Consider the following 21,622-nt stretch of genomic DNA (forward strand, 5'->3'; position numbering starts at 1 on the left):
TGTCAACTCATATTTTTTCCCTTTTTTTGATACGAAACTCCTTGACCTTCCTATGTAAAATTGATCAAACCTTCCTGCTACTAACAATTACGATAAAAACGTTTTCATTGAATCCACTTATAGTTGACGGCTTTACTTTATACAACAAACTTTCCTGACTCCCTAAAATTCTTTTTTGACCTTTTAATTTTAATTTTAAAATATCCTTGACTACTCTTGACTACTCTTAAATTTTAAACTCACTTCAAGAATTGGTCTCCAATCCAAACCTGAAGAGCTCATGTAGACCATACCATTTCTTGAAACTGTTGCGGGAGATGCATTATCAATATTGTGCGGTTCGAATATTATCTTACAAAATGGTGACATTGGAATTCGATCTCCATTAGCAAGCGTCAGTGTTTTATTATCATCAAGTACAGAGTTTAAATTTTCAATCCAAATCGCATCTACTGGCCCATCAAGGACTATCCATATTCTTTCTCCTTTAGAAAAAATTATATATGACTATTGATCCAACCTACTCTGCATAACGAAAGCACGTTAAACGATTAAGAAAGCATACACTCTTCAGTTTGTATTGTGCTGTTATCACCAAGAGTCTTGCGTGTAATCACAAAAATCACTTAACTAGACAACCTAATCAAATTTACATGCATGCTAAATGCTTAAAAAAAAAGATAGATTCATAGTTTTACAGCCACTGGCATTACAGAGCCAGTGATCTAACCCACATTTTTCCGTGCAGGAAGCCTCTACCACAAGACTAATGGCTGGCAGATAGATTTAACAACAATAATATAAATTTTGTCTGACGCACGGGCCAATTTCGGCCTAATAGTGCACACAATATTTCTGACCAAAATAACAAAGGCGATATATTCTCATGACTCCAGTATATCCTGGCAAATCCTAATAGCTGACCAAAAGTTGACAATAAGTTTTTTTTTTACCTTTTTTAACTCTCAACGTTTTTCTCCAAAGTGTTGAAAATATACCATCAGTCCAATCATTAGTAGCAACGTCGAGACGACCGAACATTTGTGGTGCTGTTATGGCTTTCGGATTCATTCTGAACTCTTTATGTGGTGTTCCACATTCAGTCATTGCTTTCATCAAAGTGTGTATGCAGGTGGTTTTGCCAGCCCCACTTGGACCTAATGCCATCATACCATGACGTACACGCTGAGTTTCATACAACTAAAATCAATACCTTGAATTTTATAACTGCCACAAATAATACCCCTAACTAAAGAAAATAATATGCATAAATCAAATTTTATTGTAAGTGACAACCAACACTACATGTACAAAAACACAACAATCACGCATAGATATAAGACAATTATACTAATACCATTTTTGAGCATTACCTGAATAAGCTTAAGTGACCACGATGGGTGATTGATCAATCCACTTTCGTCACACTGGGTTTGGATAGCTAATTCCAAGTCAGGATAACCAGCTTTTTCCAGTAAGATACCAGGGAAGAGATCGTTAATTAAACTGAGAAACAACGGCTCGTCTTCATCAACCTAAAATAAATTAGGAAATTACTCCTGCAAATCAAAACGTATAAGACACGCTTCTGGTGTACATAAAATAATTCAGTTTTTCAAAATGACAAACATTTACACCAATAACAATCCCCCTGGAAATCTATTTTTAGCCAATACAATCAACAGCTCTTAACCTGTAAGTTTAGAATTTACCTTGTTTCAAAAGGAATGACTTGAAATTTACATTTAAACTGCTAAATGCTGTACGCCAGTTTTTTTTAAAACAAACACAACATTTTAAAAAATAAAAGATACTTACTAATTTAGAGAGATTCATATCCCTTAAAACCCTCATTACAATCTTGTTTTCACTATCAGCAGGATTGTCTCGCTTAGCCTGCCCGAGTGTTCGCAATACTGAAAGAATATTTCGTAAACCAAAATCATAATGAACTTGTGCTGAAAGCTGCTCTTCACATAGTTTATATAGAGTGAAAAATTTACGAGCCAAAACAACATTGTCGATAAATCCAGAACTTGCCAGTCTCACTCTGATAATAATTTGTCGATCAGGTACCATCATAGCAACACTGCGGAACTGGATTTTCAAGTTTTCTGGAAGTTCCTGTCTGCCAGCATATCCTGGGTTCTATATAAAACAAGTAATACAAAATGTTTCCTTGAAACATTAAAACTTTCTTGTAACCTGCTAAAGTTTTAATGGTAAATTTATCTCAGAATGTAAGTACTGCTATTTGTATGGAATTTAGTAAAAATATTTGATGAATATCGTGACAATACAGTACTATACATACAAGAAAATGAAGATAGTATTCTAGTAATATACTCTAATTAATCAGTTTTTTAAAACACTGAAGGTTTAATCAAAGAACGATTACACTATATAAGTATTTTAATCACATTTTCTCCTTGTTTCTTTGCATAAAAACATTTATTGCTTTAATCTTCTATTATTGGAACAAAAGTTGAATGTCCACGCCAACAAATATTCTGAAACATTCAGTTTTCCACCAAGAGCATACACATTTTTCAACGTTAAAAAACTTTAAAGTTAAGCAGAGTTAACTTTTCTTTTTATTTATTTTTTTGGTACAACAAAGATTTTTTAGTCAATTCAATTGGCATTAGAATAAAACAAAGAAAAACTAATTATAACGAAAGAATAATTAACAGAAAAAATGCAGTTTTTTGTTGTGCTTGGTTGTATTTTGGAGTGAATGTTGATTAAAGAAATCTTTCTTTCTTTCCACATAAATTATAAAACACTCAACATTTACTATCTATCATTTGTCGCTTTTGAGGAATAAAAAGTTCATTTATTTTCCATAGCAAGCAATGGTTAAGGCACTTCAATACTGATGCATTTTTCAAGAGATAATGCTAAAGATGTATAAACTCACCATAGTCAAAAACAATCCAAATTCAGGATTCATGCTAACAGTATCGCCATCAGTAAAAACGAATTGAGGTTTTCTTTCTTTTTTGCATGAAAGTATAACTGATATTTGCTGTGCAGCAACTGATAAAACTGGAAGATCGATGCGATTAAATTCATCAAAGCATCCCCAACTGCCTGACTGTGCAAGACCTAACAAGAAGGTATGCACATCAAGACAAAATATTATAGCAACGGAACAGCTTTTCAGTGTGAGGATTTTTTAAAGAAAAAGAAATCACTGTGAAAAACTAGTTTTTGCACTAGACATTTCAGAGGTATATGTTTTTGCACAGATGCAAAATCTGCAGGCCAGAAGAAAAGCAAATAATTAAAATCTATCTAGTAGAATACCATAATAGATACTCTAGCCTGTAGCTTAATTACTGTAACCTACTTTTTACAATGGTCAAAACTTTCATTTTTTCATGTATACCGCAGGAGGTTGAATTTGGGACAGCACTGGTTAACTAAAAGAAAAACTATACCTACCTTTGAATATTCTTCCCAGACCTCTGTAATCAAGTTGATCAGAACAATTAAAAACAACAACATATTTTCCAAGAGCTTTACCCATGTCTTTTACAGTTTCTACAAAAAAATCAGTAAATCACAAACACTTTTCCTAATAGAAGGCTGTTAAGGCTAAGATCCGTTCGGTCCATTGTGTTCGCTTTAGGACTACTTTTATCACTATGGGTGGAGTAGTCATTCAGTAGTCATTCCAGGAGGCATTTTATTTTTTTGAAATTGACCAAATTAAAATTTTAAACCAGGAGACTAATGTTAGCAAATATTTTAGTTAAATGTAACCTAAATAAAATTACTTTACAGAGATTTTTAACAAAACAAACAAACTTTTATTAATTTCCACTACATAAAGCATGGAATATAAAAATATAAGTACCAGTTTTTCCTGTTCCAGCAGGGCCTGCAGGTGCTCCACCAAGCGACATGTGAAGTGCTTGTGCCAATGTAATATAGCAACGATCAGTTAACGGTGTAATAACAAGCCGCTCAGTACATCCCAAAAATTCGTTTTGATAACTAAAGTTTACATTTGTTATAGAAACTGTACAACTGTCAGTGTCTTCCATGAAGTAGAATCGAATTTGTTTCAGCCATTCAAAATCTGTTGGTGATTTGATATGCATCTTGACCTAAGATGTATAAAATCTGTGTGTTTAGTTTGCCTGGTTTCTTGCATCTAATGTGTTAATGACAGCCTTTCTTACTCAATGTATTTCATGTTTGCAAAAACCTGCAGTGTGATTCATGAAGTGATATACAAGAATTTTTGTTAGGGTGAGATACACGATTCAATTTGTTACATTTTAAATTTGTAGGTGATGCACGATCCAATTTGTCAAATTCAAGTGGCAGGGATAACAATGATTCATACTTTTTGCAGTAATGTTGTTATTAACGTTTTTCAAAAAGAAAAAGAACTTTTATTTTGGACAATGTGATTGGTTTCAATTTTTTGATAAAATTGTAAAGAAACTGACTGGATGGCGTTTCTCCTGGCAAAGCTGAAAAGTTATACATGTCCAACTTTTGAAATGCAGTATTCGACAAATTGGAATATATGTCATCCATTTGCTACTTTAACATTCGACCAGTCAACAACAATTATCAAGACTGCAATAAGGTCACACAAAAACACCTTTCATTTTCATTTTTACAACAACTGGCATTGCTTTTAGTATATAATCGGTGTGACTGGACGCAACAAGTTTGTGATTTCTTTTGTTTCGGAAATAACTAGTTTTAGGAAAATGATAGAAATAATTAGTGATAAAAAATGGCCAATAAAAAAACACACAGAAAAAAAATAACTTATCTATTAATTTTGACCTGAAAACCAGAACAAACCAATCTTATCGAAGAAGATGTTAATATCAGAATGCACTGTATTACATACCATATCATCAAAAATATCTCGTTGGTGAACATGTATTGTGATTAATGTTTCATATTTTGTGCGTTCCATCTTTGCTAAATCTTTAGTAGTTTGTTCAATCAGTAGATTGAGCAGTTCTAAAAATCCCTGATTTGTTTCTGCCATGACACGTTTATCATATTTCGCATTTTGTAGGGCCTCAGTAGAGTCCCTGGTCCAAAGCATTTGTAAGCCCAAAAGACCAATCTAAATATATCACAAGGAAATTGTACATACAAAAAAGAGTTAATTATATGGTTAATATTTTATTCAGATTTTTTTATATAGTTGTTTATAGCAGTTGATCAATCCATAATATATTGAAATGATAGTACAATAAAAGTAAAAACATAAGGGAAATACAACGGTTTTCTAAAGATATACCAGTTTCCTTGCTGGTGAACATTTCAAAGTAAAGAAAGATTTTAATAGCCTTATACGAATTTCAAATCACATGAAATTTATCTGCCTTTTAGTACGACAAACCTGCGCAGGAAATGTTCCCAAAAATTCCATAATATCAAAATTCCCATCGTTAATAGCAATGTAGGCCTGTCGAATGATTCCATGAACAGATTTTTGTGACATTATCAACAAGTTATTTAACCATTCTTCCACATTCCCTACAGCCATGATATATTTTACCAGCTCAATAGTTTCTCCTTCTTTTGATATAATAGATAGGACTTTGTCATAATCTTTGTCGTGAAATCTAACATGTTTCACATTGTCAAATACGTTCAATAAATGATTCTAGAACAGGAGGGCAAAAATGAAAATTAAGGAGTAGTAATAAATATGTTTGCTTGTGATAAGGTAGAATCTTACACAAGATAGTGAAGTTAATGACTGTTGCATAACCATCAAATTTATTACCTGAATAGTATGGGAGTCACTGGCCTGTCCTAATATTTCTAACAGGGTTGGATCAGAAACGAAAAAAAATCTTGGGAAGATAAGTCGCTTTTTCTCCAAATATCCACTCAATGATTTCTGACACAGCTCCAACTGCTCCTGCAGATGAGGTAACAGTTGACCCAATGTGTCATCCCCAACACAGCATACAACAACATTTGGCATTTCGTGTGCTCTTTGCATGATCTTTTGCCATGATTTGTCAATATTTGAAAACCGTTTTGCTTCTCGAGGTAGCTGTCTAGCAATGTCACCTCCTACAAACACAGCTTCTAAATATATCCATAAGTTTTGTACTACCATCCAATTTTCCAAAATGTCTGTTGAGTTGGATAACTTCTGTACCCATGATTGGATTTGTTTCTTGAAAGGTGCATTATACCTATTACAAAAAATTTTGCATGCATCTACTTCACATCAGATTTAATTTTTGTGTATTCCAAACACAATAGATAAAAAACTATCCACAAAATTCCTCTTAAACACTACAATAATTTCAATTCCTCAAGATTTTCTTAGTACAAAAAGACTTTAAAGGACTTTTAACTAATCATAATATGAAATCTTACCTGTTGCTTAGTAAGGAACCAAGAACCATCAAGCTATCTTCCATAAGTGATATAATTTCAGAAGTATTATCACCACGTAAGAGTAGTTCCCCACGACTCTTAAAGTTGCCGAAAGTAAGTTCGTGACTGTTCCATTCCGCCATGACCATTTTTAATTTGGCTTCAATGTCCTTCTCCTTCGTAGCCGCAATACAGATGTCCTAAAGTAAAACATATATGAATTATGCAGGAATATTTAACAGGTTTGTTGGAAGTGGTGATGGGGATAATTTTTAGGAAAATCAAACAATAATGTTTTTATGCAACAATTGAATCTATTGAAACATTGCTATCTATCTTTACTACAAATAGCACAATACCTCAATATCCTCCTTGTGTTCAAGAAGGGGCGCGTCCATTATGTTTTTCAGTAAGAAAGAATCTGACTCAACATCAAACACATGTTCTGTTATTTCACCAATCTTTTTCCAATGTCGTGCTTTCATAGCCCTGTTCGCCATTAATTCAAGCAACGGACAACTTTCGTTGAAATCATCAATTGTCTTTTTTAAATCTTTGTATGCTTGCCAATCCTTAAGAGCTCTGGGGAGTTTACGACATCTGCATGAAAAAGTAAAAAGAAAGAAAAAAGTCAAATATGTTAAACTAATAAATTGTGAAAATATGTACTTGCTGCGTGGTTTCTTTTCTAAAACATTCTGCCAAATAACTTTTGAGTTTATGACGAAAAATTTATATATCATCACAAAACGTAGCAACCTCTATTATTTTCCATTCTTGTACTGTATTTTTCAGTCAGATTCTATGGTACACTCACAATAAGTAAATCCTACTATAAAAATCAATCTACCTTAGAAAAGAAATTTGCAAATTTAAACATAATCTAAGGTTTGGCTTCACTAAAAGATTCTCAAGGAGAGATTTTAATTTGAAGTGCTTAAAAGAGGCAGTAACATTAAAACAGGTAATACTTCGTGTTTAACACTTAAAAAACATGTACCTGCTTTGGAACTCTTGTAGTTCCATATTAATACGGTCAATGTTAACATCAACCCATGGTATGTCAAAATAACCATTTACTTTTACAATAACATCATTATACAATCCATATAGTTTTTGTAGCAAATTTAATTCTTTTCTGATCTGTTGCAAATCTTCATATTCAGTAACAGGTAAACCAAATAATTCTTCCCCACCAGAGTAAGTAATGTAACGCCGGTATATGTTGTCAAACCGATTCTAAAATAGAATGCTGTATTAGTAGGTTTTAACATAACCACAAACTGGCCTTTTGAATTGGTTTTTACAAAGTCACCCTATACTTAGGTGACTACTCATTAGTAAATTCTCATGAATAATAAAATTAACATATTTTTTATAATAAAACAAAAAGTATCCATCTTATTAGCAATGGAAATGCATTGCTAAGCCACAGTGAAATTAATTTTGTTGTTATTGTGTGAAGGAGTTGCTTTGTGTCGCTGTGGCTGCAAACAAATAAACTACATTAAACTACTTAGTAAACTTGTCTAGGTAATATTTAATTACATTTAAACAGGTTCACAAGCATACAGAGGAAGAAAACAAAAAGGAAACCTGGCAAATCATCAAGCGTTCATTTGCGTCGATGGGGGCTAAGTTAGGAACCATTGGACCATTCTAAAAAATACAAAAAAAGCTCTTAATCAAATGCTTCACCTACACTTGATTAAAAGAAATAGAATAGAATAGTACTTGTGTCATTCCTGATATTTTTTTCAAAAGCGATCTTAATACACAATTTAAATTTAGCTGAGTCAGAACGTGTTGAAGCCTCAATGTTTGTTTAAACCAGGTTGTTAGAAAAATGTGTATTGGTACAATGCCAAAAAATAATAGTAGCAATGTTACAAATTATAAAAGTTTTTCATGTGAAACCTAAAATCGCCATTTTAAAGTGTATTGTAGAAAGTTTACATTTGCATTAAAAGTTGAGTTAAATATAAACAAATTATACCTTTCGATACTCTTTTACAAAGTTCTCTGTGTCAACGTGGAACTTCTCCACCTTCTCAAATAAATCACTTTTAAATTTAGGTTGAATTTCCACAAGTTCATCTTGTACTTCTTTGGCTTTTGACTGCAAATTATGCCATGCATATCTCAATGTATCCACCCGTTCTATATCATCCTTGGAAACTGAAATTTCGTATTTTGCCAACATCGCAAAGGAGTCCTGTTGAAAAACAAAAGAATAAGGGTATCATAATACTACAAATAATTCAACTAAAAAGTTTAATGTGATTTACATTTCGAAATAAAACACTTGGAACATTTTTTATAAAAACACAAGTAAACTTTTAATGCAGAATCAGAAAAACAGATTACAAAAAACCCTTGTAGAGACATTTCTTTAGCAAAATGTTTACCTCAATAGGCGCAACCTCCATATCCAATTTTATTTCTTCGTTTCGCAGTTCTTTTAGTGTTGCCATGGCAAATCTTACATCATCCAAATCATTTATAGGACGACTAAATCTTTTTGAAAAAGTGTCGATGAATTTGAAGAATTGAACCATAGAGTTTCGATACTTTGTATTCGCATTGCGACCATACGTTACAATCCAGGATTTGATCTCAGTACAAATTGCAAGCTTAATTTTTTCTGTTTGATAAGAAAAAAATTTCAATAGTGTTAAATAACATGTATAGTAATCACATAAAATGAAAATTAAAGGATTCAACCAAACTTTACAGTTAACTAACCAGCATATAATGATATCGATCCTACGTCCATTCTCTCCTTTTCTGTTATAACTTTCTTTTCAATATCTTTATAATACAAGATGCGCTGTTCAAATTCATCTAACGTTGGATTTGTATTAAGGAACTCTTCCATTTCTTCCTCTTTATCAAGCAACCACACAGCGTTATATTGCTCATACTGTCCCAAAGCAGTGACAATTTCTTTCTTTTGTGAATTTATTATAGTCGTCATTGACCCAACCAGCTTTGCAATTTCCTTGTTGCTGGTGATACTTTTATAGTACGTTTTTTTTCTTTGACTGTTAGAAGGAGCTTCAATCCTTGGTAACTGCACTGATTCATCATCATCCTCATGAACTGATAAAAAACTCTGTGTACGACTTGGGTCATTGTGCTCACTATGTGAATCATGAAACTCTTCAGAGGGTGAAATGCCATGTACTGACTGTTCCCACATGGTCACATTTTTTGCCACAGCTACAATGTTTGAAACACATTTGTTGATGACTTGTTGTATGTCATCTAAAGCTGGGCTCATCGATACATTTGGTATTTTTAAAACAAAGTCTGAACAAAAAAAGGGTGAGTACACCATGGAATCATCAACTAAGTTTACAGCTTTCTCTTTGTACAAAACAGTAGCTGTTACGTGAATGCGTTTACGAATAGCATCCAGTGAATTTCGTATGGCTTTAACTATAGCCTCAAGGTTTAAATGGTTAAAGTGGTATAATAATTCATTTGCTCTTTCTTCAAGCAATTGCCGCATTTCCAATTTACGGCGCGCCCCAGCTCGTGATGGGGAGATAGCAGCACTACCAAGTCTGGACTTTGGTCTTGATGGCTTGTTATCTGAATTAACAGATAACATCCCTGTAAGACATAAAGAGTGTTTAATGGTGTGACAATGACAAACCTGTTCATTGGTAACCATGGTTTAAATTTTCACAACAAATATTTAAAAAGATATCATAACTGATGCAACTATAATCTTTGTTTTGAAATAGTTTCAAGAGGAGAAATCATAACAATTTTACCATTGTTTTTCTCAGCCTCCTCCAAAATTGATGCATTCAGATTATCATCTTCCACAGTTAACAACAATATACACAATTCATTTGCAGCACACTCTGCATACTGACTTTTTGCTTGGATGCTAACAGAACTCTCTGCACACAGTTCCTACAAAAGTACAACACAAAAATAATCAACCTAGTTTTTTTTTGCTAACGTAAGCATTAATTAAACAATGACCTCAGGGATAGCCAATCTAAATCCAGTGTCAGATTGTACCGATTAACATTTCAATGGACTGCTTTGTTTTTCTCCTATTAATATTTTATCACAATTTAGTGGTTGGTTAGGCAAACCCAAAGTGAAGTCATGCCAGTGCAAGCTTTTGCTCTAAAGTTAAACGTTTTTATGTGACAAGCGTAAAAAATCTGAGCCTGTCTGTGTTGAATAATTTTATTTATTCCTATGATACATATTACCTGAACTTAAAAATAAATTGTGATAAAATATATAAATTTTTGCTATTCCAGGCTGGTGAAGTTTCACTTCCCCTTACACATTTATCCCCTTGCAGATTCACAAGAGACCACAAAGTCGAATTAATAAATAAAATTTCAAGCTGATGTGGGCTTACTGTGTGTGTAACTTGAATTTATATTTTTGTGGACATGTTTCATTGAGAACATAATTACCTGTGTTCTGTCACTAAAATATTCCATTGTCCAGGGCTGGTCTGTAGGTAATTCACAAAACACTGTTTTTGATATATCTGCAAAAACCTTCTCAATACGAAACTCCTTTATATCATTAGCTCGATCAATCAGCAATTCAAATTCTCTTAATGTATCATAAACACTTTCTATGTATGAGTTTAAATTTAGAGACGTCCAAGTTAGCATGCTTATTCCAGGTTCCAAAGCAGCATCTAACTTTGCTAAATGTGGTGCCATTAAAGGTTGAAAAATTACTGGGATCTTTGATAATACTTTCTTGTATTCTTTAAGCATTAACTAAATCAGAAAGAAAACATGACACATACATAAAAGAATATGTCACCCTACATAATGTACAATCTTGCTAAAATATTATTAGAAAAGGGGTCAAGATATGAAGATGGTAGCCACAAAAAATCATTTATCTTCTTTTTACATTAGACTCTTTCGAAGTAGATCTTTGCCATTTGGCAATTCAAGACTATGACCAAGATTGTAGAAATAGATTATTGGCAGTGGAATTGATAATAAGGCTTTTAGTTATTCTTAAGAAGAAAAATTCGAACCTCTAATTTTCCTTGATTTGTTTTAAACACACTTTTCTTTTGTTTGAATGGCTGTGCAATATAGGGAATGTCAAGATCCATCTTGGCCATACATTCTGTTTCTCTCATTAACATGAAAAGTTGTGGGTCAAAGTTGACATACAGTTCTTTCGTTACGGGATGACGGACTAACAATGATGCATAAAGGGCAGACTTAACAAACTCAATCTAGAGAAATAAAAAAGATAAACGAATCAAAAAGGTCATGCAATTTTAGCATGTGATAAAATGCATAAAAATATTCAGCGATTTTATTTTTGTTATACTGCCACTCAAAACACCAAGAACTAAAAATATTATGCACAAAAAATTTCACAAAAAGATCAGTACAAATGAATTTAAAACAACAATAAATGGGAAACATTTACCTGTTGTAACCACGCTTGATGGTAAAGAACTTCAAACTCTATCAAAACTTTAGCAGTTTTGTTATAGTTTTTGACAATTTTCTTTGCGTCTTCCTCCTTAAAAATGTTTGGATACTCCTGAAATGCTTCCATGGGTTCCTGGATTTTGCGAAATAGCTGCCTTGCCCAACCAATTTTTCCTGTGCAAAAATGTAATTGTGAGTACATTCTTTTTCGATAATGAAATTCTAATTGTATATGCAAAATTAGTAAATCTATTAGCTATTCTCCAAACTGGACGCAAAACATTCTGCTAGAATGACTTAAGATGCATTTAAGATTGATAAAACAACAACTAGAACTAAAAAAAAAATTAATAAGAATAAACTCATGATGCTTACCTGCAATTGGTGGCATGTTACGTGCAATAGGAGGGTTATGCTTTTGCTTTTGATACAACCTTATTAGTACTTCTAAATCCTTGCCAAAATCAGCGAACAATTTCATGTAATGTTCATGAATAGGTTCTTGAAGAGCTGGTATATTTAACCTGAAAAATAGCATGTCCGGTAATATTTTTAAAGACATTCCAACACATTTCATCATCATCATCATTCTCTGCTTAACGTCCATTTTCCATGCTAGCATGGGATGGACAGGTATATTAATGACCCTCTTCCAATCTGAACTAGACTGTGTTAGACCTAAACTCAACTTCCTCTGTATCAAGTCTGTCCTTATAACCTCCTGGCAAGTCTTTCTTGGTCTGCCTCTGGGCTTTACCCTAGGAACTATCAAGTCTCTACACTTTCTTACCCAATTATCCCCCTCCATTCTTTCCAAGTGCCCCAGCCAATTCAATCTTCTTATCTGGATAACATCTTTAATTCTACAGATACTTAGCCTGCTTCTTAGCTCATCTGTACTTTTTCTGACTCTCAGACTGGCGTTACACATCCACCTAACCATTCTCATATCATTACTTTCTAAACGGTCAAGATCTTCCGTTAAGGTTTTTATCCAATCAGCGCTACGGATTTCCCGTATTAACCAGTTGAAAATAGCTATCAGTTAATAAACATTTATATAACCCTGTGTTTTTTACAATATAACTTTTACATGATCTATTTCCTCTTTAATTTTTATAACTACCTGTAACTCTTCATTCCTAACTACATATTTTTAGAAGAACACAAATATGAAGATTTGAGGCTAAAAAATCATAAAATTAGGAACTCCTAACCTTGACTAAAATTTCAATTAAAAAACAACAGCAATGTGTATTTGAATTCCACATTCATAACGAAAATAAAAATAATTTTCAAAAATAAACAACGAAAAAAGTATGCACATCAACATTCGTCATTTAGGATACGAGTTTTTTCTAAAAGTTAGTGAACTAGTAGATGTATGTCTACCTTATTCGTGGAAAATAATGAGGCACAAAATTAACCCAAAATTCACATTAAAGTCCTTATAACAGTGTAACAAAAATACATGGATGTTAAAACAGTTACTAGTTAATTTCAAATCTGTAATTTAAGTTCAAATCTGTAATTTAGATTTTTTAGCATTCGCAGCTACTCATCTGATTTGATTAATGCAGACATCTTGAAGAAAACTGGTTGTCAACGAACTCATTCTCAAAATAAAAAAAGCATATTTTCTGGTTCGCATTATTATAATTTTGTAAGTCAGTTGAGCTAAGTCACGTAAATTAAATTCTTTTTTGAGTTGTTATAGGCATTCGCAAGCAAGGCTAATCTTTTTATCGCTAAGTTTGTGCCTTTTTCGCACATTGAGTTTTTTCCCAGTATTTTTAACCATGTTCCAGCTCAATCAAAACTTTCTTAATGTTTGGAATATCTTAAGGTTTTCTGTCCCATAGGCTTTTTGTATTTTCTCATATCTTCACTCTGTTAGTTAAGACATCATCCTCATCTGACAGCAAACATTTTTGAATCCATTGTTTTTTGATAAAATAAAGTCACTCCAACCAAAAGAATCCAACATTTAAAAACGTTGCTGTTCTGTAGGATTGTGAAATTTTTAAGTTTCATAGCTGTTTACGTTGCGTGCAAGAAAAAATGAATTATTATAAGTAATGAAGAAACTATCACACCAATGCATATCCGTACCACCTAAATTGACAGCATTGCAACTGTTATACTTTTTACAACTTACTTTTTCTTAGATTTTATGAGTGTGATCGAAGACCTGGTGTTTTAAAATGCCTTTTCTGTATCCTTTTCAAGAAACTTTGCATCATACATAAACTGTCAGAATCAAAATCTTATTATTCTTTGTATTTTCATTTCCAGCACTGTTTAAAAGTTTTCGTAAAATTGTGTCAGAAAGTAAGTTATATATACAGGCTCTCCATAAAAGTTGTTGATTTTTGTGATTCAATGATAATGACATTCAGACTGAAAAAAAATATTTTTTAGGAAATTTTATAACTTATGGACGAGATATTATAAAACAGTGGGAAATTTCAAAACGCTATTACGCAAATTTCATGTAACCATATGATTATACCTGAAAATTAAAATTTGTTTGATGTTTCAAATGTACTTAAAAATTCCAGGCTGTTGTGAAAATTTACACTCAAAATTTTCAAATGAAAAAGGAAGCATAGAATTTTTAAACTAATGGAATAATAACGTCAAGTATATTAAACTTCCATTATTATTTAGTTTACCTGTAGCAATTTTAATATTACCAGATTACTGTTTTATTTTAGGTACCTGTGTAAAAGCATGACAATTAAAACTATATATTATTATGCAATAAATAAATCATACCAATTAAATCTCGCAAGCATTGTTAAAGACATTGGTAGCGTAACGATTTTAACCATAGTCCTCTCCATAAAAAGTGTAAGTTGTAACTAAAAGTAAACACAAAGTTTACAAATCAAATTATTTATTTTTGAATCTAGTTCACTCTGTGTCAACTAACAGGTACTGCATTAATATTTAATGAATGTACAACTTACCTGACTTGATTGGGCATTACTCGTTGTCTGCTTATAGTATACAAAGTAAAGTTTCTTAGATTAGTTTCACATACAAAAATATTATAATCACGCCAATAGTTATTGCATTACTTCATGCTTACAAGTTAACAAGAATGTACAAAATGATTAAGGGGGGGGAAATATGTGTGATGAGTAATTTCATGTGGAATTTCCCACACGCTTACGAATAGCATAGCAAAATCCATACAAGTTAAAAATCATTGACTATTCACCAAATTAAATCCAGTTAATTTAAATTAAGAAAAATAAATTGTCGATTATTTTAAAAGTCAATAAAAAATAAGGGATAAGGGTAATTAAAAGGAATGCTTTCAGGCTTTTCATTTTGAGGTACGCGATGACGTTCCTACGCCCTATCACGTACCTGAATTGCGTGAAGTACGTGAAGAACCACGTACCTCCCTTAAGAGATTACTTCCTAATGAAAATCCGTCATATTTAATAAAAAACTATATTTTTTATTAATGTGCGGTGACTCTTTATAAATCCATATTCTGTGATGCTAGCAATGTTTAGTTTAGGGCTAACAAAATTGGAATGATGAATGATAGACCCTGTGACTAAGCATGAACCTAATCCAAAAATGGAGTACAAGTTCTAATGTGTACCCAGAGCAAATTAGGTATGCTATGCAGTCGCATAACGTGGTCAACTGGCGCACGTGATTGATCACATAAGCACGCACATATTTCCAAAATGAAAAGCCTGTGCTTTTAAAAGATTGATGATAAAAGAGCACAACATATGCTACATTTTACAGCTTCTTATATTATTTAGTTTCATAGAAAACTATTGCACCCTTTATATCAACAAAAAAAATAGCAAAATTCTGACCCATTTGATTTGGAGTTGTATTGTATGTTGTATCATAATACAAAAATAAATTTTTAGTTGTTGTTTTTGTCACATATCTAACATTATCTTTTACCTCTAATTCGCTGGCTGATCTCTTGAATTCCTCGTAATCAGTGTCAAAGTCAAGTTTACGGTAATCAAGGTAATCATAAGGCTTTTTCTTCATTGTTGTCAACAAAAACTGAAATTTTGAATTCAACATGTCAATTCCTTCAATGTGAGAATGCTCTAATGACTCAAATCTTTTCAGCATCGACATTATATCAAGAACTTTCTCAAGACGAATTGTAAAAGAATTTATTTTGCCAAAGATGTATGTTTCACTGAAATCAAACTGCCTTTCGTCTTTGTTTGCTTCAATACTTTCTTTAGCATTCTTGAAACTCTTTTGGTACTCCACGTTGAGTTGTGTGCAGTGGTTAAACTTTTTCACCAAGTTTTCATAAGTTTCTTCCCAGATTGTAATTTCTTTGTTATTAGTGATGTAATTTTTGCAAGCTGTAATCATTTGATTTGTCACCTAAAAATATTATTTTGAAAGTAAATAGAGTGAATTCAATAACACTGGACACAATTGAAGAATGATACAATGCCCTGCACTAAATCCTTTTTACAGCAACCGTGGACAAAATATAATAAAACAGCATGGCTAATTTCGAATTTAGCTGCCATAAGCGATCATATTGGTTGTTTCTACATATAATAGAGTTGCGCATTTTAAACTTGTAAAAGATTTCTTGTCAATGTTTACAGTGAACGTAGAGTTTCGGGTGTTACAATATTTGGTTAAGTTTATACTTTTGAAAAATGCTAATTGTTGCTGACATCAGCATAAAACTTTTCCCGAATTTCACAACCTTCTTAATCTGTGACATTGATTATTTCTTTCTGAGGGCGCTAATGAATGCTACTAGCCAATTTCACACGCTTTTATCTGGTCAACATGTGCATACATGTAGCAAGTTTGAGTAGTGATCATTTCACTCTTTTGCCCCTGTTTAAAAAATTACGAAAAACACCTTTGTTTCATTAATTTTGTCCCAAGACTTAGGATACAGCCTAAACTGCAAACTAATATCAAACAAAGAAGTTCAGTTCAAAATTTAGGCTGGCATAAAAAAAACAAAAATTTCTGTTACCTTGATAAATATTGCTGTCATTCTTTCTGAGGTATTATAATATCTGGAGTAATTGTGTACCATTCTAATCGCATGTAACAAACCTGGTATAGAATCAACCATGGCTACAGGGTCAGAATTATAAAGAGGTTCACAAAATTTTTCCAGAGTGTAGAGAAATTTCACATTGTCTTTTGCCTCGTTGGCATAGTTTGTAATTCGTTTGTCCAATTCCTTCCAAGTCTAAAATAGGATTTGTGTTTTTACTGAATAGGCGAAATCAAAATTACAGTACCAAATGATAAATAAAAAAAGGCAAGCAAAAATTTTGTAACAGATTGAAAACAAAAACTGATGTTGACCAATTTATTTTAGTGTGTACCTCATAAATAAAATCTCTAGGTTGATAGTCTTAGACACAGTAGATGTGGTAATTATTCATTAAAGTTGCCAAAAATATTTTGCTTCATTTGTTACCTTTTTGATGTTACAGTATGACGTGAAAGCATTAGACTAACATCAATAAAATAAAATAAAAAAAAAATTTCTGAAGCCATTAAATTATACACAATTAAAAGAATTTACTAAACATTTCGTGCTGATGTCAAAATTTTATTTTGAATTATTTGCTTCTCTGACCACATAGAACCATGTACCAATTAGATAGTTTCATCGATTTTTATTATAATATAGTTTTTTTAAATTAGCTTTTTTTTCATGGGAACAAAATATGCTGATATAATATGTTTTGCCTGTGTGGATTGTTATTTCCGTTAGAAAGTTTGCATGTGATTAGAAAGGCTGCAATATGTCTATAGCCTTTATGCCTTTGTTTAAGTTCTCATTAATATTAATTCATGTTTATTTAATTCAACCACAACAAATTATACCTTTAAAACTTTTGACTTAGATGCTACTAATACACCAACAACCGCTCGACACCGTTGTGATTTAACTTCATCAAGTAATGAGTTGAATTTTGCCATTCGTTTTTTCCAGTGATCTAACTCTACCTTTGGACCAACATTGTCTGCCTCTCGTCTCATTTGTTCAGTCTCTGCTAATACCTAAAAAACATAAAGTTAAGCAAAAATTAATGCAAGTTTCCCTCAACCATTCTTTGTGAATCAAAAATAAGAATATTTTTTGATTCTCTGGTGATTTGTTCATGTTTACACAAACTATTGGCTACACTTTAAAACAACACAACATATTACTTGGGCCTATGTCACCATATTCAGTCTACTACTTATAATATACTCAAACACTAATAAGAACACAAAAAAGTTTGTTTAAATCTGAAAATTGTGGAGTGTGAATTTTGCAATATTAAAGATTAATTCTCATTACAACTTGGATACTATACAGCTATAATAACTGTAACTATAATGTGTCGTAATTGTAAAACCTAACCTGCTCAATTTCTTTTATCCATATCTTGGCTTGCAGCTCGATTGCTTCTAACATTTCAGTCGAAGACGCAGCTGACATGTATGAAGAAGGAGTTGTTAATTGGGATAAGTTGACAGATGTACATGGACTGAATGAGACCATGTCATTTAAGCTTTGTTGGGCTCCAGATAAAATATCAACAAAACCGCTAAGTGAGCTTAGAAATTTTGCTTTGTTGCGTTTATCCTGACTGTCCGATATGTCACCCCAGTTTGAAGATTTGGATATCGCTGGAATAAAGATGTCTTCCAACAAATCTTGAATTGCTTCAAGGATTGATTTTTTTCGACAGTCGATAATTCCAAGATATACTTCCTAATAACAAATTCAGAAAAAATCTTTCGAAGATAATTGCAGATAATAATATTGCATAATTGCAGATAATAATATTTAATGCAGGGTTCAAATTAGAAATATAAAGTCAGGTCACAAAAATTTGCTGACTGTAGAGAAGAAAACCTCTTTGCAATTGTGTGGAAGTAATATAGGTCACTTGCCATTGATCCCTTATAATGGTTATTCTGTTGCAGCAAACATTATAGAAAAAAATAAAACAAATGATTGATAAAGAAATGGGATCTGTAATTATAACATTTCCTACATAGAATGATTCGCTAAGACAGCATCTTGCAACCTGATAAAAATGCATTTAAGCATGAATTCAAAAGCTTGTAGTTTATACTACATAAAATTAAATAAATAACACAAATGACAAACACTTCGAGACAAATATTTCCTGACTTACAGAGTTGATGTTTTCCTTTGTGATCTCTTTTCCTTTATTTCCTCTTGTAAAAAATATGCAAACCCCTTGTAGTCTTGCTTTCATGCAGTCTGTCAGAAAGAGCTTTTGTTTCGGTTTTGCAGAGATGTGAGAACCATGTCCACTTTTGGGATGCTCATCTAAGGCAAACAGGGATAGAAAATTATTATTACTCATACCAAGTCTCGGATGCTATGTATCAGTCCTTGCTTTTCATTCGATTAAAATTAAAAATGTTTATATCAAGGGTCATGGTTAGATGAACAAAATTTTACATATGCTAAAGACAATTAAAAACATGTATGGAGTCGCAAAATTATTTAACTGATGACATTATTATAAGTTGAACATGTCTTTCAAAGTATGTAGATTCTAAAAATGCAACTTACTTGAATCTATTTCAATGTCTTGATAGAAAAATATGAGATTAGATTTGCCATTTGGTTGAAAAAAGTTTGTCACTCTGTAGATCTAAATGAAAGTACATTTTGTGATGTGACAATAAAAACGAAAAAACATCGGAAAAACAAATTTTATTTCTTGAAATTTTAGCATCACTATGATGATTCAAGGTTTTAAACTAACACTTCCTGTTTTTATTTTGAAAGCCAACATTTAACTTTAGGACACTTTTTTGCTGCAATCTTGTGAATGTGAATGTGTCATGGTAGCAATGAACATGTTTATGGCTTATGGAAAAATCTACTTGACTCAGAATTGGAAATTTTGTTGACGCATAAAGGCTGCTTACATTGTGTAGAGTTTGAAACACAAATAATGTATAGAATAATTTCTTTTGAAAAATAGTTGCGGAGGTATTGGATATGTACAAATTGTTTTGAACATTCAATTGGATTACCAGAATTTCCTCTTGTTTTAACTTGAAACATTTTTGTTGCTGAAACCAAAAAAAAACAAAAATCAGTTTCATTTTTTTATTGTTATTGTTCAGCAACGATAATTGTGAGAAAATTTCCAAACAAAGAGGTTTAACATAGGGACACAATAAAACAAATCTTGTTTTTTGTTGCAATCACATGAATTTTATTTCCACGTTCTGAAGGATTTAGTTTTTTTGAAAAACGCAAAGGTTAATTTTAGTAAAAAAGTTTGAAGTCGCAACTGGATAATTCACTTTGTTGAAATAGGGTTAACCTAGTCTTCTTTATCCATTTTATTTCAATAATAACCGATGAATATGCAAAGATCACTAAATTTATCAACAATTTTTACAATAAAATCTTTTAAAAAATTAAATATTTGCCTTAAAACCAATTTATAATTTTTAAAAACAGCTGTGTCAGTTCTTTTTTGTAATTCTTTGATTTTTAAGGCTTACATACAAACTTTTTTTTCTTTGGAAAAAAGGCTTGGCTAATCTCAATTATTTGCTGTATTTATGACTACTTTGTAAGATTTGTTAGGCATGTTATTGTGTGTCAATTTCGTGTAAAGAATGCATGATTTCCTTTTGATCAAAATAGCAAATGCAATATATTTTTAACAATTCCTTTGGAGTTTCCACAGGCTAATGACTCTCAGTAACGTTTTCATGACTTTCTATCAAAAATTCAGGATTTATATGTCTACTTCACAAGGGAGTATATGTAAATTAGGCTTTGTGAGTTCATTTAAAGGTTTTATAATAAAAGATGACAATATTTAATCGTCTTTAAAGAATTAAAAATAATACAGACTTTTTTAAGCTTATTACTAAAATAACGAAAAGATAACAAAAATCTTCACAAACATTAATTTTTTTTTAAGTAATGATTTCAGTAATAATTTTTTATGATCCACTCAACACAAGGTTTAAATTGACTATCCTACAAAAACGCCTTTTAAGCTTCTCACAAGCCATGTTACTATTATAGTTTTTTGCCTGATCAACTTAAAACTGGTTTGGTTTTAACTCTAATTTTCACAATATTTAATAGTTTCTCTAGATTTTATTTAGAAATGCAAGATCTGAGATATATGCTGTTGAGAAACAGCTTTCCTTTCAGTTAATTGGCCAGTGTATAAAGTCATTTTCTTAACTACTTATTGTATTCTTTTTTAGGTAAAATATCTCTTAAACGAAAAATGTTGTTTAGTCAATATATTTGAAAAATACTTTTCCTTGCTTCAGGTTATTTTACAATTTATTTGCAGGATTGGCCACTTTTTGAGATTTTGGACCCATATTCAAAAGTCCTGTGTTTAAAAGTAGTTATCCAATTTAAATGCTGGAACACCATCAATTATGTTAAAACCATGCAACATTTGAAACTTAGAGCTTCCAAACATATTGGTGTTTCCTCCATGACTGGAAAAGCTGTCAAAAGTCAGAACCATAGTGCTGTGTTGGAATATATCATATATAGCAATATTGCAGCAAGTTTTAAGAACTTTAGTAAACTCTCCACTACAGATACTAATTTTGATTTAGAACTGCAATAGAATTTGTTAATCCATAAGGGCAAACCTGTGTCACATTACCTAACGTTGTCCCTACGAAAGTCAGACCAATTGTATTGTTTGAACTTTATATTTGAGAATGGCTGACGGAAACGTTATTGAGTTATTCCCCAGTGAATCAAACTTGCC

The 21,622-nt window shown here is 31.9% G+C and overlaps 1 protein-coding gene across 2 annotated transcripts in view; it reads right to left on the bottom strand.

Annotated features, from left to right (window-relative positions):
- Positions 1-21,622, bottom strand: part of LOC130614767 (dynein axonemal heavy chain 5-like) — a 53,115-nt gene that overhangs the window by 25,275 nt on the left and 6,218 nt on the right. For both annotated transcript variants that reach the window (XM_057436215.1, XM_057436216.1), the window contains 29 exons: positions 19,423-19,504; positions 19,016-19,173; positions 18,232-18,585; positions 17,709-17,885; positions 16,840-17,061; positions 15,774-16,220; positions 14,610-14,695; positions 12,207-12,355; positions 11,827-12,005; positions 11,420-11,626; positions 10,833-11,150; positions 10,164-10,308; positions 9,127-9,999; positions 8,790-9,025; positions 8,378-8,596; positions 7,978-8,040; positions 7,382-7,620; positions 6,741-6,981; positions 6,382-6,581; positions 5,774-6,194; positions 5,384-5,650; positions 4,880-5,104; positions 3,863-4,115; positions 3,448-3,546; positions 2,921-3,108; positions 1,819-2,148; positions 1,374-1,535; positions 954-1,200; positions 244-485 (listed from right to left, as the gene is read on the bottom strand). In XM_057436215.1, coding sequence (XP_057292198.1) covers positions 244-485; positions 954-1,200; positions 1,374-1,535; positions 1,819-2,148; positions 2,921-3,108; positions 3,448-3,546; positions 3,863-4,115; positions 4,880-5,104; positions 5,384-5,650; positions 5,774-6,194; positions 6,382-6,581; positions 6,741-6,981; positions 7,382-7,620; positions 7,978-8,040; positions 8,378-8,596; positions 8,790-9,025; positions 9,127-9,999; positions 10,164-10,308; positions 10,833-11,150; positions 11,420-11,626; positions 11,827-12,005; positions 12,207-12,355; positions 14,610-14,695; positions 15,774-16,220; positions 16,840-17,061; positions 17,709-17,885; positions 18,232-18,585; positions 19,016-19,173; positions 19,423-19,504 — 7,029 coding nt within the window. The remainder of the gene's footprint in view (positions 1-243; positions 486-953; positions 1,201-1,373; positions 1,536-1,818; positions 2,149-2,920; positions 3,109-3,447; positions 3,547-3,862; positions 4,116-4,879; positions 5,105-5,383; positions 5,651-5,773; positions 6,195-6,381; positions 6,582-6,740; positions 6,982-7,381; positions 7,621-7,977; positions 8,041-8,377; positions 8,597-8,789; positions 9,026-9,126; positions 10,000-10,163; positions 10,309-10,832; positions 11,151-11,419; positions 11,627-11,826; positions 12,006-12,206; positions 12,356-14,609; positions 14,696-15,773; positions 16,221-16,839; positions 17,062-17,708; positions 17,886-18,231; positions 18,586-19,015; positions 19,174-19,422; positions 19,505-21,622) is intronic.

The sequence above is a fragment of the Hydractinia symbiolongicarpus genome, chromosome 11, assembly GCF_029227915.1.
Source record: "Hydractinia symbiolongicarpus strain clone_291-10 chromosome 11, HSymV2.1, whole genome shotgun sequence".
Lineage (NCBI taxonomy): Eukaryota > Metazoa > Cnidaria > Hydrozoa > Anthoathecata > Hydractiniidae > Hydractinia > Hydractinia symbiolongicarpus.